The sequence below is a fragment of the Penicillium hispanicum genome (assembly GCF_028827665.1).
Source record: "Penicillium hispanicum strain IBT 35686 chromosome Unknown utg000004l_segment0_segment0, whole genome shotgun sequence".
NCBI classification, from domain to species: Eukaryota; Fungi; Ascomycota; class Eurotiomycetes; order Eurotiales; family Aspergillaceae; genus Penicillium; species Penicillium hispanicum.
Genome location: NW_026623196.1, coordinates 3,984,323 through 4,001,273, shown reverse-complemented (window position 1 = coordinate 4,001,273; position 16,951 = coordinate 3,984,323). Strand labels below are relative to the sequence as shown.

Below are 16,951 nucleotides of genomic sequence, written 5' to 3'. Positions count from 1 at the left end.
CTGCCAATCGTTCCCGCGACTCCAGATTTCTTATCTTCAAGATGTCTGTCATTGGATCCTTGATTTTCTGTACCGACTGCGGCAACTTGCTACGAGAATCCACCGGGGATGCGAACGCGATTCTACACTGCACTGTCTGCGGGACTCGGAACAAGGGTAGCTCCCTAGAAAAGTCCTTGAGAAGATTGCATGGACTAACTTTTTGGCAGACACCATTCCTCAGACCATCGTTTCTGAATCAAAACCCTCCGCGTTTCCTTCTGCCTTGAGAGCCAAGCGCTCTGCGGTCCAGACACTATCCGCCGAAGACCGCAAAACTGAGGCTGTTACAGCGCATACCTGCAACCAATGTGGACGGAAAGAGATGTTTTTCACTACCGTTCAGCTGCGTAGTGCTGATGAGGGCAGTACTGTGTTCTACCGGTGTGTCTGTGGTTACAAGTATGTCATTTGTTGTCTTAAGTTTGCGTTTCCAAGTGCAAGACAAGTTCTAATTTATTTTGTATAGGGAAACCTCGAACAACTAAGAGGCGAGCAGGAATGGAACAAAAAGAGGGGAAAGGTTTATGTTTTGCTGTATAACATGGCGGGATCAGACTATCAAGATAACGACATCACGACATTTTTTATTTCATTCAGAAACTCCTTACGCGGCAGGAACTGCGGATCCGTCGGGTACCAGTGCATACTCGACCTCGCCATTCTTCTCGTATTCCGCCATATCAAGTGCCACAATCACACTGTCCCTCACCACTTGCTCGGGGTCATTCAAGAACTTCTTCAAGGTCTCCTCGACACCTTCCTCGTCACCTAAACTGCCAAGTGCCTCGGCGGCTTCGTGCCGCACCATGCCGGCCTCTTCCAAGTCACCAAGACAGTTTGTGAGACAGGCAACGGAGGCAGGGTGACAAAGCTGTCCAAAGACGAAGGCAACCTCGTGGCGGAAGAGAGCAGATGGGTCCTTAAGGCCCTTGGCGAGCGCGTTCACAGCGTCGACTGCTGTGGGCAGATCGGGGGGTGAGGCGAGATCGCGGAGGCCAAACATGGCACGGTATCTTTGGAAGAGGGGAAGTTTTGTGTCAAGCAGTGTCTTCTCCAGATCCGCGATGGAGGGCTCGCTCGCTTCGAGGGGCATGGGCGGGGCAGGATCAATCGAAGTAAAATCACTGTGGTTTTAGAAGAGCAATACGTTAGCAAATTTCCAGCCAGCCCTGCATGAATCAAAAGGGAAAGTCATACCTGGGCTTTAGCTTCTCAGCCTTTTTCTCCTCGGAGTTCTCCCACAGAATGCGATCGACAGCAATATCACAAGTCTCACGGATGATGTCCAATTCATTCTCGTCATCGCGTAGCTTTTTCAGGATTTCCAAACTATCGGCGTAACCCAGGGCACCAAGAGCCTCCGCGGCTTCATGGCGGCACATCGCATCTTCTTCAGCATCCTTGACGACCTGCTGCAGGTACGAGAGGGAGTCGGGGTTTTGGGTTTGACCCAGGCAGTATGCAAGCTCATGCTTGAGCAGGGCCGAGCGCGACGTAAATGCAGCGGCGATCGCTTGAATGGCAGGGGGGGTCTTTTCGGTGGGGGGCTGCAGGCAGGCCAGGTGCTTAAGAGAGAAGAGCGCACGGAATCGGCGAGCGAGAGGCTCCGATTCGTTGGTGAGGACTTTGCGCAGGGTCAGGACCGTCTCGTCGACGACGGGTTCGGTTCCGGTCGCGGAGGGCGCCATTGTGGGTGTACAAAGAAAGAAAAAGAGGGAGAGGAAGATGGTTTGTTAGAAACGGTGCGCGACAATCTTTTTGATCTTATCAATTTTTAGAGTGGGGTGGCGGGGCTGCGCCGATTCGGATCTGGTTGGCCCGCGCAAGCCGTACTTTATTGTATCTGAGAGTGGACGGAGCACTAATCAGTCAAACTGCACAGCGATACTATGATTAATTCAGAATCAACTCTTTACTGATCTAGTAATGGGAGATGGTACACCTTTGTGGTCAACATCATTTTCAAACAGCAGTCTCCGTCTCCCCCTAGACTCTTTGCCCAAGGTCTTGCAAACAGTACATCTTTTGGGTACGAGTTGATGAATACACGAGGCCTAGACTCCAAAGAGAACGGAAGAGTATCAAATCTGATTTCTTCTTAAAAGATCTGGACTTCATTATCATCCCCAGGATGATCTATTTAACTACGTTGTCCTTGCTGTGGGGGCTCAACATCATCACCGTGGGCGAATATCATGACGAAGAAGGTGGCACTGGATGTTGCTATATTTCTTCCCATTGGTAGGGCACTACTAATCTATCGAGGATTGTTCAATATGGTACTGTTAACGCTAAGCTCAAAATACATGGAGTGAAGAACCTCTGGGTTATTGATGCTTCTATTAATCATTATCTGTTATCTAATTTTTTTTTTCGTCAGCCATACTAATCTGTATCACCTTTAGCTATCAGAACCACAGTACCTTTACTTTAAACTCCATAACATATAAGGATATTTTTGTATGAAATTGATTCTCTTGCCTTGGGAACCACTATTCCAAAACTTGATGGGAGATACTACCTAATTTGAGTGCTGGTTAGGCCCATTAAGCATCCCTCCGAAAGCCTCAAATTGACTTCTGATAAAAACATAGTCATAGATCCGAAAGCCTCAAATTGACTTCTGATAAAAACATAGTCATAGATCACACTTGATACAAGCTATCTACATCAATCCAGCATATGTCTTTCCTTCTTCCTCCAGCTCTTCATCTTCCTTGAGATAGTCCTTGAACTTGTCCATTTCACTCTCCTTCTTACTAGAGTCTTCATGTTCATGTTCCTCTCTCTCATCCTGGTGATTATCCACCTTGTTTTTCTGGGGCTTAGTGTTGTGGTGATGATGGAGGATCCTTTCAAAGAAGCTGTCGTGCTCGTGAACATTGCTGTCGGATTCTGCAGGTGATTAGTTTCCAAAGAAACATCATAGTAATGATTGTTGAATAGCTGGACGTACGAGTAGGCATCTTGATGCTCTGTCTCCACACAATCTTCTAGTTTCAGATTGAACGGGATGTATTGTTTCAAGGTTGAATGGTGAGAATGTTTCTACCCAGGAGACCGACGAACTCGACGAATTATATACCTATGCCAGGGAAGATATCAGTGACGGCAAATGGAACAACGTCATCACCAAACAAATTTCTAGTCACATGATAGACGTTTATCAACGCGACTTTCTTATCATAGGTCGATAGGACAATGAGCGCATCATCGACCGACTTCCAGTACCTTGGGTGGTGAACATGCGGAGAAAGTCTAATCTGCGGCACGATTCGAAGGCATCGAATTGTTATACCTACATAGGCAATCTCATATTTGAGAGACTGATTGCATTTTGAATCCCAATGAGCGGCTTCGATTGCGCCTGCAGTCTTTCCAAAAGCTTCGCTTAATGTCACGAATTTTTGAATATAACTTACCAACATATCTTCCCACGCTTAAGGGTTGGTCGTCATACGTTGGCCCAGATGGCAAATGGCTTTGATAGATCTGCGACATGCAGAAAGGCGAGCAGTCATGCTGCTCTATCATGGATCTTATAGACAAACTAAGTGTTATTCATGTGGTGTTAGAAGTTGATAACTGAAGTAGCTTCAAGGCTTGCATCTTTATATAGAGGTCTGTGTGCCAGCTTAGGTAGCGTCAATCCATGGACCAATGAGATAATAGCAGTATAAAGTAGCTGTGTGACGATCAAGATAAACAGAAAGCCTCTCAAACTGAAAACATTTTAGTTTATACACTCTTTTGACTGCAATGTATCGGTAGTTAGAACAATTAGATATCAGATGCAACACCCTTCAGATCCCCAGTCCCATGGATTCTATCTCTGAAAGATCTACAGAAAAATTCTTTTGTAAAAGTCTCAATTGAAAAGAAAGGCGCATTTATGTACATTATACAGCAAAAGCACAATCATTTGGTCTTGATGTGCTTGAGCTTCTTAGGCTCGTGGAGGAAGTTGTTTGCGTAAGCCTTGGGCACAAAACGACGCTCATTCGGCTCCTGAACAAAGTACTCATAGCCCTGCTTCTGAGCAAAGGCAATGGCGTCCTCCTTCGACTTGAACTTCATGTGGGTGCCCTGCATACAGTCTGCGGAAGACTGCCAGCCCATCAACGGGTTTTCCCAACGGTGACCCTTCTGCAGAATGTCCCAATCCATACGCCAGTGGTGTCCATGCCAAGTACCAGACTGAGAGGCTGGCTTTGTGGGACGGTAGATCCTGTGGATGAGCAATATCAGCGTGTGTCCAGGCAAGTGGGGGTTTAGTGACTGAAAATATACCTGACAGTGCGGGCCTGAAGATCGGTGGGAGCACCGGACAGAACAGCAGCAGGAAGAGTGTCCCCTGGCTCACTGCCGTCCATCACACGCTTGGGAACCGGAGAGAATTGTCTGAAAAGAAGGGTGCGATTGTTAGCGAAATATTTGCGCAAGCAGGCCATGTAGGACATCGTACGAGGTACCATGGTCAATTGTAGCCTCATAGTCTGGCTGGTGACGAGTCATAGCCTCCGCAGGTGTCTCCTTGCTGAGCAAAGAACTGCCGCTGTGAGTCGTGGTGGGTGCCTCCGACGGGTTGGTCTTGACGGATGGGGCCCCCGCGGTAACATTAGAGGAGAAACGGGCATTGACGGGAGCAAGTAAGCGGTTTGCCCGAAGGCCAGCAGCACCTCCAATTCTGAAGAGTGACATGGTGGACGTTGAGGGAGTAGGAGTGGACAAGGCCAAAGACAGCAATTGCAGGAGAGGTCAATTGCAGACCAAGTGCAGGTCACGGCACACCCCGATTTGGTTTAGCGTGCTTGGCTCATCCCGACTACCCGCTTCCCAGCCAAAGGTTCTCTTCCTCCTGCACCATCAGTTGTTCCTGGTTCATCTGCGCTGCGCTGCACTGTATGTCGCTTTTAAATGCCCTAGTGCACTCTTGAATCTCTCCTGCATTCTGTGCGACATTTTCTGACCGCATTCAGTCCAGACAAGATGAGCTACATCGTTCGCCGTGGTCTCTCGACCTTGATTCCCCCCAAGGTATGTATACCTGGATTCAGAAACCGATGACAAGTCGCGGATCTTTTGTTCCTGATGCTAATGGTTATTTCAGATCGCCTCTCCTAACGTGAGTCACTTAAAGCCTGTTGTACCTGCTGCGCCGCTGCCCACTTTCTCCCTCCGCCCTTTCCCGAAGTCTCTTTCATGCATATTCACAACGACATACGGCCATTCTTCTTGCTTAAACAGTCACTAACATTTACACGAAGGCTATTGGCGCTGCCCAGGATGCGGCTCGCATGGAGCGTGTGGTGAACTTCTACGCCGGTCTGCCCCGTGGCCCTGCTCCCCAGGTCAAGGCCACTGGTATCATTGGCCGCTACCAGGCCCGCTACTTCAGCGGCAAGAACGCCTCTGGTGCTCGTAAGTATACACATCTTTGCGATTGATGGATCGTGAATGCTGACCAGATTAGCCATTGTCCACGCGATTGCTGGTATTCTACTCTTGGGCTACGGCATGGAGTACTACTTCCACCTTCGTAAGCATCCTACAAACATCACTCCTTTTTCTCACGATTCTTGATTGCTGATGACTCGATAGGCCACCACAAGAACCACCCCCACTAAACTGGTTTCCTTGTGTGTTCGAATGGGAGGAGGACCGACGTGTATATACTGCATCCTCTGACCCAGAGCAAGGCAGTGTAGGAATTAGAGAGACTTCTTTTGAATCTCATTGTATTTCATTATGTGTATGCCTTATTGAACTATTGTTGTAGCCTTGAATGCTCCGTGGCCTAGACAGCTGGGTATATGAGGTGTGCCTCGAAGTCTTGCTCCGCTTAGGCCCAATCGCTCCACCATCACCTCATCGGCGTCGGAAACTTCCTCCCATAGGTTTGATATTCAAGTCAGACGAATCTGAATGCAAACGAGGTTTCCTTGACTCGGTACGATCTTCTCCAAAGCCTTAGCAGTACGTGTTGTGCGTTGTAGCGGGCAAACGGTCTCACGACCTCACGACACTTGCCGGGTCGGCGCTAACCGAAAACAGCCAACACTCAGCTTCAAACCCGAGACCATCTCAACGAAGGCTGAAACCCTCGTAACCAACGACACCCTCTCCGACCACATCTTTCTCTCGATATCCTCCTCCATATCCTGGAGTTTCTGGGTCGCGGATTCCTCCCTCAAACCGCGCCTTTCGATTCAGCACCTGCTTTTTCCGAGCGCTCGCCACTACTGATCTCAGCTCCAGGGAGTTGGCCGCCCAACTTCCGTTTCCTGGTTGTGGATTCCCGATTATCCAGGGTGCAACCAGTCGAGCGAGTAGTTCAACCGTGGCGATCCTTGAAACCTGACAATAGGTACGCTGCCCGCCCGTCTCTTTCCCGTGTCCATGCAAGCTTGACCTGCGGCTGGCTTTCACATCCACATGATCCCATCCCACTCCGGACTTTTCAAGTGTCTTTCTGACCGGTTTTGCAATCCGTGATACGTGCAGATTCGAGTATTGTTATGGCAGAGCAGAGCAGCCGCGATGTGGTAGATCAGACCCTGTCGGGCGGCGAGCCTTCGCCTTCCGACGTTCCTGCGAGCATCAACGACAAGCATACTGCTGGAGGGGACGCGGGGGAGACCAAACATATCGCAACGACTTCCACAACGCAGATTTTGCCCGATCATAATCCCAACGAGCTGACGAGAGAGACGCTGGACTCGCAAGCCGAGCGGGCTGGAGGTGATAAGGATGCCGGAGGCTCCTCGATGGTGGGTTGTGTTGCTGAGAGTAGGAAGTACAAACAGCTGAAGCCAAACCAGGATTCTTCGAAGCAGGGTACCGGGCTAGTTGCCACCAGAGCCCTCGAACTAAACGGACTAGCATCGGCGTCGGATGGCGGGGATGACACGGCTTCCCAAGGTGGCTCAGAATCAGATACCAGTCGGACAGATGGTAGAAATCATACTCGCGCCGGATCGGCGAAGCGGCCTGGGACCTTCAAGCCGGTTTCTTTCACCAAGTTTGCGGTCCCCAAAGCTCCAGGGACGACGGCGCCGCCCAAGGTACCAGAGAAAGGTAGGATTGCCGCCTCACCTCACTTCGGAGGGCCTGTTATTGACGAATGAGGCAGTTCCGTCGGCCTCTACAACCCCTCTTGGGACGCCACAGCCTAGCTCACGGCCACGTCTGGTTGCAAAAACCACGGCGGGCATGCGTGATTCGTTTTCGAAAACCGGCGCAGGAGGCGCGAAACCTGGCGGGTCAGGACCAGATCCAAGTCAGGTTTGGAACAAGAACCGACGTATGTCCTATAGAGGAGTATCTTCAAGGAAATCACTGCTGACTAAAACTTTGATACAGCTGTTCAACCAACACCACCAAAGCACTTGACAGATGAGGAGTTGAAACAGCAATATGGGATCCACATGACTTCTCGAATCCAAGAGGACGGGGGTGGAACAGAGGCAAAATGGGCGGATATCGATGATGATGAGGATGACTGGGCTCCCGAGACTATTGAATGGACAGACGGAACAAAGGTTACTCTCACTCACAATGAACCCGCGCCGCCGCCGCCAGACAGCAGCCAGACAGACTCGAAGGATGCACCACCGACTGAAGCCATTGCAGCGCAAGACCCTATAAGAATCGCTGCGCCAAAGCCAACCACATCTGTTGGGCCAAATCCCACAGTGCTAAGGCTTGGAGCAAATGCCGAGCGACAGGCCAAGGCTGCAAATACTTTCTCTAAAGGAACGAACGACAGAGTACCGTCTGGCTCTACAAGCCCCGCTCCTCCACCGGCGAAGTCTCCTTGGGCGGCTTTGCCTCCGGTCTCGAGTGTGTCTCCAGTCAATCCGAATATGCATCCACCCCCTCCAGTATCATCTCAACCCCGTTACCCTGCCAGTTACCCACACCGTGACGATGGTCACCATGCTCCGTTCCCTCCCAAAGAGATTGCGGCTGATGACTTCAATCGCACGTGGAGAGACACTCCCTCAGGTGCACCGCGAGAGCTCTACAACTCTCGATCAGGTCGCTACGAACCAGTAGCAGACACCCGCCGGGGCTCCTGGCGGGCTGATCAAGGACCTCGTGCTCTTGCAGTGTTGCAAAGACCAAGCCACGGTGAACCGAGTGGGCCAGCAGAGCCTTCTGCAGCATTCCAGACCTACCGGTCAAGTCAGGAAGGCATGGGCTGGAACCGTCGTCGTACATCGTCAAATGTCAGCGGAGGCAGCGGAGGGTTTGGTCGACGGATGTCTTTCGGCCGGACAGATGCACCTCCGAGGTACATCGAAGCTCGTAGGGGCTCTCAGGTGAATGGTATGATCGACCCAGCATTGATTGATCGTGAACCAGGTCATTTCCGTGATGCATCCCCAACCCAACAGCATGCTGGTCAAGGCTGGGCCGCACATCGTGCAGTAAGCGTGAGTGATGGATCTCCAGTGGAGCAGCAAGCGCCCTCTGCTGCAGCACTTCCAGTGCCACAGGAAGACCCGGTTGCTTTGCAGGAACGTATCATGAAGGAAAAGCGACTTGAGGCCAGGCAGCGGAGGATTGAACAAGAGGAAAAGGAGCAGGCAGCGAAGGAAGAGAGAATTCGTCAGAAGCTGGCAGCCTTGGGACCTGCACCAGACAAGCCAAAACGCAAGGACAGCGTTGTTGAAAGTCGGAAGCCCCAGGCTCCCACAGCTCCAGCTACTACCATTCACTCCCCCCCTAAACCCCCTGTTCCTGAACCTACCGGTGAACCCAAGCAATATGGGATGATGAAAGTTCACCATCCAGATGCGGTGAAGAAACTTGTGTCTGCGAATGAGAGAGATCGCGCTGCCGAGAAGCACACTGAGAAAACCTCACCTCACTTGCGACGTGCTCCTTCCCCTCACCACGAACCCTCCAAACGTGAACCTGCCCTTCCAAGAGACCTCAAGCAACCTCTTGAACCTCGCTCGTCAGACACGAAAGTTGAGGACCAACCAGCCCAGTGGCGCGGGAATCTGAACGTTTCCAACTCATATGCTCCCTGGTCGACTCATCCCAACCTTCCCTCAACCTCGCCCTCAGTGAAAAACCCGTGGAAGCCTTTGAGCAGTGACAGAACTCTCGGAAACGGCATCTTTGACCAAACCCTTGGGGGTTTCCCTTCCCGCGACCTCCCTCTGCGAAGTCAACTTGGTCTCGATCAAGCTGCCATGCCTCCTCAAACCTTTTCAGGCCCTCCAGAGGCCGCGTCGGTCTCTTCTCTGCCATCGCCGGAAACTAGGCGTGCATCCTACGACACTCTGAGTCCTATCGGCCACCCTGGTCCTATTGGTCCGCCAAGTTCCCAGCACTCTCAGTGGCAACAGCATGACAGTCCTGCAGTTGGACTCGGAGCTTGGAACAACTTCCCCGCCATTGCGCGTAAGCGTGAGGCGGAGGAGGCGGAGAAGTACCGCAAGGACTTTCAAGCTGCGAGTGCGAACCGTGATCGACCCACCCCGACGCACCAATTCGAGGAGACTTGGAAGCAGGTTCGATCTGGTGATAAGGCTGAGAAGAGGAACGTTATTGTGGAAGCTGTCGCAAACAACGAGGCGGGCTCGCCGTCCAATCCCTTGACCGGTCTGGATGCCCCCGTGGATGGTCTTCCATTCTCGGACAATCACAGCCGTCCCCTCGTCAGTGTTCCCACGCGCAGCTCGCGCTTCTTCCCGCATGCCACCGAACAACCCAAGCGTCCTCCCGTTGAGAAGCTGAATTACCAGCGGAGCCCATCGCCACCTCCCCCTGAGGAAATCTCAAGCCATCCGGTCTACTCTAATGGCTCGGGTCGGCCCTTGGTTCATCTCCCCACGCCAAAGCCGGTGGTGAAGTTGCCTCCCAAGGCTATGGCTGCATCTATGGCTGCTGCACCTGCTGCACCTCCACCTCCGCCCACGTTTGCCTCCATGGCGGCTGCCCCCCCGCGAGCCACTCCTGCGCCTGTGTCGACTGCCATCTCTTGGCAAGAGAAGATCAACGGTCTCTTCGGCAAGAAAACACCAGCAGAGAAGAAAACTGCCTTGGCTGTTGCGTCTGCGACCAAAGAGCCCCTTGATGTTCAAATTCCGGCAGCAGCAGTCTCTGTCTCTCTGCCTAACATTGAGACCATTATGCGGAGCGGAGATGGTGATATCGCTGCCCGTCAGGTCGCAGAAGAGGAAGAAATCTTCGAGGATCGGGAGCCCGGTTCTCAGCCTGGTGTTCGGGTTCCGAACATGGCCCCGCCAGCTGCGTGGCATGCTGCACCTGCTCCCTCGCCGTCTCGCCTGCGCGCCAAGAGTCTGAAGCCGATGCAGGTTCACAGCATTGAGCCATTCTTCGTTGGTGTTGACTGCTTCGATCAGTTTGGCAACCTTAAGATCTACATCCGGCCGGCTGGCGTGGAAAAGCCCAAGCTTCATCTTGTCGCTAGGCCTTCCCTCCTTGTTGCGAAACTCCCCTTCCCTTACAAATCCGACTGGAAAATCAGAACCAGCGAGCTCCCTGCAAAGCACAACAAGTCTAAGAAGACCCCTGGTCTCTCTTCGTCGACTCGTCACCAGTCACGCAACGCAGCGTGGGGTCCGTCGCGTGCTCAGAGCAGCTCGCACTAAGCGACTCGTTCAGGTTCCAGCTTTGCGGGATTCGCCACCGCTGAGGACTGCGAACGTCTTCTTCCATTGCGGGTTTTATGGTCATGAGGTTCAGCACTGGAAACCGAATTACTGTTCTCTCCCCTTGCTCTAATCCCGATCCATCCAATCTCATACTCTGTTACCCATTCTCCGGCTGTCGGCGAAACGTTCACAGCATGTGCGAGATACGGCACAGACCACCATACCTTATCCACAAAACGCTACTCACCCTTGACCTTATCTTCACAACACGCTTTCTTCATGTTATGTACTTTTTGGTTCCGTCCGATTTCCTCTCGTGCCCGCCAGGCTCAGGTTGTGCGTATGGGTTGCACCAACCAGGACGGAGGGACTTTCTGCTTGTTTTTTTTTTTCCGGTTTTCACTGGACCACTGCAGTGTTTCAGGTTATCAAACTCAGTACCGGGACCAGGAGAGGTACTTCTTACTCCTGCTGAGTTAGCTGGGCTCGGTACTTTTCTGGCGTTGCGTGCAGGAATTCTCCCCCGTCATGTCGGCTGCAATCCTAATGTCTCCAGAGCTCGTTTTCCAGAGTGTGCTCTTACACGTTATCATCCTTCGAGCGCTTCTGAATGACCCATAGGCACGGGTTTGCGTCTTGTATCATCCAGCTCACTCAATTCTACATCTGGTAGTCAGATATGCTTCATTCCCTCCACTGCGTAGATAATCGGTAGACTGTCACCCAACGGACCATGCCTGAGACGCGTTGGTATCCTTGGTTTGCTCAAGTCACAATATTGTCGTTTTCATTATGGAAGAACTACTCGATTACTGGCAGCTGACAAAGGGAGTTTGCACAGATATCGATCAGACGAATTCCGTCTTCAGTATTATCTTGTCATAGGAAGTCTGGAGAGATAGTGTACAAGAAGAAGCAGAGGTATCAAGTGAAATCCGCAATGTCCCCAAACACCGCGCCCCCAAACGTTATACCAAACACCGGCAAAAAATCACGTCTTGGCTACCTACCCCGGCGCCATGAGGTTCGCCCCCGTCATACCCGTCCTAGATCCGATAAAAGACTCCCGAAAATTAACCTGGAAAGAAAAATAAGCACCCAGGCACCTCGAATATTGCCCTTCACCAGTTCCACGTTCGGCTGGAGGCAGTGAAGACCGGAGGCTTCCATTGGAGACGAGCAGGGTCGATTTTGCGTACACCCTTTATCTTCTCTTTCTCGAGGCGCTTATTATGCTCGCCGACTGCGTAGTCGGTAAGGACGATGACCCAGTTCCCTTTCTAAATAGAGTATTAGCACGAAATCTGACGAGCGATAAGAGGTGCGGACTTACGTGGTATCGGAGCATGTTGAAGACAACTAGTGTTTCGTGGACATCCTTTTCAGTCATGGAGGTGAGGACTGCCAATTCGTTCTCACTCATGGTTTCGCGGCCGGGTTCGATTAGTAGCTCAACTAGCGTTTCGCGCCAGTACTGACGGTATCCGAGAAGACCCAGGTCACTGAGCGGCTTTTCCGGTGAGCCGAGCTTGCCTTCACGCTTGCTGAGCTCGTAACTGAAGGAGATGAGCAGACGGCCAAAACCACGGCGTTGATACTGCGGCAGAGTCAAGATACAGGCCAGGTTATAACCTTCGGCGGAGTCCTTCTCCTTCGAAAAGTAGCCGACGAGATGGCATCCGGTTTCGTCACGGGTGCACATGCAGTAGAAGAGAAAGGGGTCGACATCGTAATAAAGGGTCTTGTGGTCCAGAAATAGCTTGCTCAGAAGACAGAGGTTGCGGCACCAGGTGCGCTGGCGGCGGCCGTCGACTTCAAAGAAAGAGATATAGTCGTCACGGTAGATTTCATTGCCGGGAGGATGGACCAGTGTGCATTTGGCACGGTGGCGCTCGAAGGCACGCTGATTGTCAAAGTAACTGAGGCAGAACTCGTCGATGTAGACCATGTCCACATCCGAAAACGAGTCTGGGTATGGCGAGAAGTACCATGGCTCAACTTCATACTTGCCCATTTGGAGACGGTCCAGATTGCGCACTCGGTGGATCTCAGTCGGGTTCTGCGTCATACTACCACTCGTGCGAAGACGTTCGATCTCCTCTTCGCGAGATATCACCTCGCCTGATGCCGTTTGCACCTCATCTTCCTTCAGCGGTGCGTCGGTCATCTCCGTATCCTCGACATCTCCTGCCTTGGGCGTGCCCACCACCGACACGGTCTCGGATGGGAACAGCGATGTATCACCGCCAGGAGTCCCAACGTCACGGTTCTCTTTTCCGCCGGCCTTGGAGGGTCGCGGAGCCTTGCCCACATTCATATTCTTACCACCAAGTGCATCGGGGGTCCCGGACACTTCGCGGCTGTCGGCCCGCGCGCGTTGCTTTTGAACATTTTTGCTGGGCGCTTTATTGGCAGCGCTGGCTTTTTTCTTCTCGGCTTTCTCGGGCTGAGGCCACTCTACCTCGTAGGAAAGATCAATACGAGCAGCCGGAATCCATTCTAAAACCACCGTTAGTATTCAGTTGGGTTTGGAGTATAATTTTAATGAACTTACCATCAAGACGCTTGTTGAAGTCGACGTAATGTACGCTATTGCCTGCGTCAGCATGATTGACACTCCTGCCTTAACTGAACACCATTGGCCTACTAGAATGAGGGTCCATCTTTGCGTTGCTTGATGGATAATATTTCTGCTTTGCGTAGTTCGCCGTCCTAGAACCGCCGTCAGTACACGACATATCACGTGATATACACCAGAGTCTGCAGGGCGAGACCGACCTTTTGCACCATCGCCTTTACGCCGATCCTATCATCCCAGTCAGTATTTGCGACCGAAGAAAGTCGACTTTGAGAGACGAGATGGGAATTTTAATCTTTCGTCCCGAAGGGAGATGGGCATACCTGATGGTGTTGAGGGTGGCGAACCCCTTCTCGACGGGGTCGGGTGTCCCCGTCGCCTCACCGTGGGAATCTCGAACGCCCATCGTGGTCAACTGCAAGCAGACACCGAGACCGAAGCCGGAGAGACAAGAGTGATGGGAGTGAGGCTATCCGCGATGAAAATCGATCCGTTGCTGATGGCAGCGCCTTCGCGCAGAGGAGGAACTGCCACCGGGTTAGGTAAGCAGGACGCCGCATCAGGCAACTTCCTAGATAGTGCTGGAGCCATGAATATTGTTATTCTTCTCCCCAGTAGCCATGTCCATGTTTTAAAGCATATTTTATATAGTTCTTGACTATACAAATCCCAGAATCACAACAAAATTATCTAACGTTAGCTGTACACAGCAAGGCGCCACTGCTGACCTTGTATTGTGCTATGGTTCTGCTGTCCCAGACCGCCTGCTTGTCTCTGCCTTGTTTCCTTTTCAGGAAAAGCGCCATCCCTATACAGCACCTGTCGAAATACCATGTTCCGTTGTGATTACTTGCTTCTGAAAACAACCTTGGAAATCATCTACAGGGGCAGCCCATTATCTAACATGTGTCTCAAATGAAAAGGATTTGGATGGCTAGACGTGCATTGAAGAGCTATTGTATGGTCCAGATCATGTTAATATACCGATTTGCATCAATCTCAATGTAATAGAGCTCCAAATGATTTTGCATTACCCACGCAAATATAACATCCCTAATAATACAACACTGGAGTCTGCAGTGGGCCATTACTGCGGAAACAATCAAGAATGGGCTATCAGCTCAATGCCAGCCATTCACCACTGCGGTGCCAGCCACTAGCTCGTCCAACTCATCTTTCCGCGTTTTATACAAGTCCTGTGCTTCACGCTCACGCCGCATGATGAAGGAGACCTCTTCGCGCAACTTCTCCAACCGTCGCGAAACAGCCGATTCTTCAGAGATCTGGAGAGTGCGGAAGGAGTCCAGGTCGTCTTGGGCCTTGGGCAATGCCTCACTAGCTTCAACGATTTTGGTACGTAACGTCTTCGCGCGGTTCTGGTATCCACCATAATGCAAGGCCAGTTTCTTTTCAAGCTTGTTGCCCCGTTCAGCTGTTGCGAGCAAGCCTGCTTGGACATTATCAAAGGCACCAATCATGCGTTGTTCTTCCTGGAACGGATCCTGCTCCTCCTCGTCACCATAATTGTCCAAACCAGGAAGGGCGGTGGCACGGGTTGACGACCAGACCTCATCAAACTGTTCCTGCCACTCCTTCTGTTGCTGCTGTGCCTTGGCCGATGCGCATTCAGCCGCAATGGCAGCCCGCGCCGCCTCCATCAGGGCATCATCCAGGCGACCCAGCTTGGGTGCCTTGCCCTCGACTTTTGCACCGGGGACGGGATGTTTCCGGGAGTCGTGGGCAATCAAGATTGCGGTTTCCCGGGCAATCAGACCCTCTGTAGGGTCCGTTACCTGAGAGGCGCGCTGCATCAAAGCGTCAAGGTCAAGGACCACCGGCCGAGGCAGACCACGCTGGTAAGCCTGTGATTGACGCTTGAGCTCAGCTTGGGCGGCCTGTTCCCGGGCTTCCTTCTCTCTGCGATCACGCTCCGCAGCATCCTCTTCGCCGAATTCGACGGCTACGGCTGGCTCGGCCGTCTCGGAAGGAAGCTCCTCAAGCTCCCATTCACTCTCCTTGGGTTTGGGAAGCAAGGATAGTTTGCTGCGAATCTGCTGACGCGTGAAGTTCTCATGTATCTTGATATCTCGTGGTGTCTGGCCAACAAGCTGGCCACCTTCGCCCTCCCGGTTAAGAGCAAAGTGATCTCGAGGGGTGCGGAGGGGAGTAGCGCCAGGACCAATTCCACCGGGCATGGGAGTAGCACCGACGCCATTAGCCTGTCGAAATGGTGTCGCCATTGGGTTGGGTGTGACAATTGCCTGTTTCCGGGGAGCAATTCCATCGAAACCAGTGGATGAACCGCCCTCATGGAGGGGTGTGTTCTCTCCTCCAAGGAGAGAGGACTGCGTTTCTGTTAAAGCTCGGATGTTCTTGATTTCGTTCGCGATATGATCCTCCTCGGGAGCTGCTCGTGGCGTTCTGATGGGAGTTCCACCAACAATCGAGCCGTAATTCCCAATGAGGCCTCGATTTCCTTCTTCATCAGAACTCATGCGGCTAGCTTTGTCTCCAGCCATGCCCATCTTGATGATATCCTCCATTTCGCCCTCGCTGACCTGCGGTGCCGGGAGAACTAAACCTCGACGCTTGCTGCTCTGCTCCGCCTCGCGAATCTTCTGCATCTGGCCTGCACGCGCGGCGGCGGCGAAGGCGGCCGAGTTGCTGTTTTTGTCGTTCTTGCGCTTCTTACGCTCCGCGTCTTCGTCTTGGTCGCCCTTCCGCTTGTTGGCTAGCTGCTGCTTTCGTGGGTCGAAGAGCTCCCGTTGGCGCTCATTCCGAGTATTTTCCTCGGTAGTGTCGTAGAATCCTGGGGCGGCCGGCTTCTCGAACGGAATGTCTGCATTGTAATCCATCTCGCCCGGCTTCCGAGTGACGACCTTGACGTTAATACCGGCATGCTTAAGTTCACGACGTTTTTGCAACACAGCTAGTCGGCGCGACTCTTCCAATTGACGCTCCCTGGCCTTTCGCTTCGCCTTTTTACCCTGGGTGTTCGCAAGACGCGCACGCGCCTCGCTCAGCATTTCCTTCTCATCTTCATCCAGATCAATTGTGTCGGGACGCGCGGGCTTCGATTCAGGGTCTGGATCCAGCTCGCCGGGGCTAGAACTTGTTAGCAAAAGTAGATTCTGATTCAGGTTGCAAGCACACGTACCGTAGGCGGCGAACATCATCTGCACTGGGAGCAGCAGCCTCTCCACCCTCAGGTCCCCCTAAGCCAAGTTCATCATTCTCACGAGCCTCGGCCTCATCCAAAAGCTTCTGATAGCGTTCGAGACATTGTGTCGCGGTACGTCCGACGATGGGGGCAATCGTGCGCCATTGTGTCGGCATCAGCTTTGCCAGATGCAAAAGCTTTTCATCTTCCTCTCGCGACCATTCAACCTTCCGAATACCTGGATCCAACCATTCTATCCAGCGCGCTTTGCATTGCTTCGGAGTCTTCCGCGCAAGGAGAGAGGAGACTCGAGCCCACTGGTTGAGACCATATTTGGAGACCTGTTATGAAGTCAGTTATCGCGTAAGTCACCACGAGCATAGCAGGATATCTGATGTAACATACGGCCGCCCGGAGGACCTCATCCTCAATGTTGGTCCTGCAACCGTGTTAGCAGCGATCGTTCAGAGATGAAGAGGAATGGGATGGCTCACCAGACACCTCCTTTAACAACCGGCATGGCGCACGATCAGGCGA

General features: G+C 52.3%; 8 protein-coding genes across 8 annotated transcripts; 3 read left to right on the top strand and 5 right to left on the bottom strand.

Annotated features, from left to right (window-relative positions):
• Window positions 1-26: 26 nt before the first annotated feature.
• N7459_005261 (DNA-directed RNA polymerase I core subunit RPA12) lies at window positions 27-527 on the top strand (the record flags this gene model as incomplete). The annotated part of the gene is made up of 3 exons (XM_056944445.1): window positions 27-156; window positions 210-441; window positions 509-527. Coding segments are annotated over 3 exons (381 nt in total), but the record flags the coding sequence as incomplete, so codon positions are not given.
• A 119-nt stretch (window positions 528-646) lies between these two features.
• On the bottom strand, window positions 647-1,730 carry N7459_005260 (deoxyhypusine monooxygenase; the record flags this gene model as incomplete). Its single annotated transcript, XM_056944444.1, has 2 exons — window positions 647-1,166; window positions 1,240-1,730. 2 exons carry the CDS (start codon window positions 1,728-1,730, stop codon window positions 647-649), a joined length of 1,011 nt encoding a protein of 336 aa, XP_056801327.1.
• Window positions 1,731-2,707: 977 nt separating this feature from the next.
• On the bottom strand, window positions 2,708-3,008 carry N7459_005259 (uncharacterized protein; the record flags this gene model as incomplete). The annotated part of the gene is made up of 2 exons (XM_056944443.1): window positions 2,708-2,937; window positions 2,999-3,008. 2 exons carry the CDS (start codon window positions 3,006-3,008, stop codon window positions 2,708-2,710), a joined length of 240 nt encoding a protein of 79 aa, XP_056801326.1.
• Window positions 3,009-3,960: 952 nt separating this feature from the next.
• On the bottom strand, window positions 3,961-4,743 carry N7459_005258 (ETC complex I subunit; the record flags this gene model as incomplete). The annotated part of the gene is made up of 3 exons (XM_056944442.1): window positions 3,961-4,270; window positions 4,333-4,443; window positions 4,508-4,743. The coding sequence occupies 3 exons, from the start codon at window positions 4,741-4,743 to the stop codon at window positions 3,961-3,963; spliced, it is 657 nt and encodes a 218-aa protein (XP_056801325.1).
• Window positions 4,744-5,031: 288 nt separating this feature from the next.
• Window positions 5,032-5,669, top strand: N7459_005257 (F1F0 ATP synthase subunit f; the record flags this gene model as incomplete). The annotated part of the gene is made up of 5 exons (XM_056944441.1): window positions 5,032-5,079; window positions 5,153-5,167; window positions 5,310-5,463; window positions 5,516-5,581; window positions 5,644-5,669. The coding sequence occupies 5 exons, from the start codon at window positions 5,032-5,034 to the stop codon at window positions 5,667-5,669; spliced, it is 309 nt and encodes a 102-aa protein (XP_056801324.1).
• Window positions 5,670-6,560: 891 nt separating this feature from the next.
• On the top strand, window positions 6,561-10,673 carry N7459_005256 (uncharacterized protein; the record flags this gene model as incomplete). Its single annotated transcript, XM_056944440.1, has 3 exons — window positions 6,561-7,119; window positions 7,175-7,345; window positions 7,405-10,673. 3 exons carry the CDS (start codon window positions 6,561-6,563, stop codon window positions 10,671-10,673), a joined length of 3,999 nt encoding a protein of 1,332 aa, XP_056801323.1.
• A 1,124-nt stretch (window positions 10,674-11,797) lies between these two features.
• N7459_005255 (NuA4 histone acetyltransferase complex catalytic subunit ESA1) lies at window positions 11,798-13,660 on the bottom strand (the record flags this gene model as incomplete). Its single annotated transcript, XM_056944439.1, has 6 exons — window positions 11,798-11,956; window positions 12,010-13,175; window positions 13,231-13,265; window positions 13,324-13,388; window positions 13,455-13,482; window positions 13,578-13,660. The coding sequence occupies 6 exons, from the start codon at window positions 13,658-13,660 to the stop codon at window positions 11,798-11,800; spliced, it is 1,536 nt and encodes a 511-aa protein (XP_056801322.1).
• A 715-nt stretch (window positions 13,661-14,375) lies between these two features.
• cef1 (putative cell division control protein (Cdc5)) lies at window positions 14,376-16,934 on the bottom strand (the record flags this gene model as incomplete). Its single annotated transcript, XM_056944438.1, has 4 exons — window positions 14,376-16,359; window positions 16,412-16,755; window positions 16,820-16,853; window positions 16,909-16,934. The coding sequence occupies 4 exons, from the start codon at window positions 16,932-16,934 to the stop codon at window positions 14,376-14,378; spliced, it is 2,388 nt and encodes a 795-aa protein (XP_056801321.1).
• Window positions 16,935-16,951: the final 17 nt, after the last annotated feature.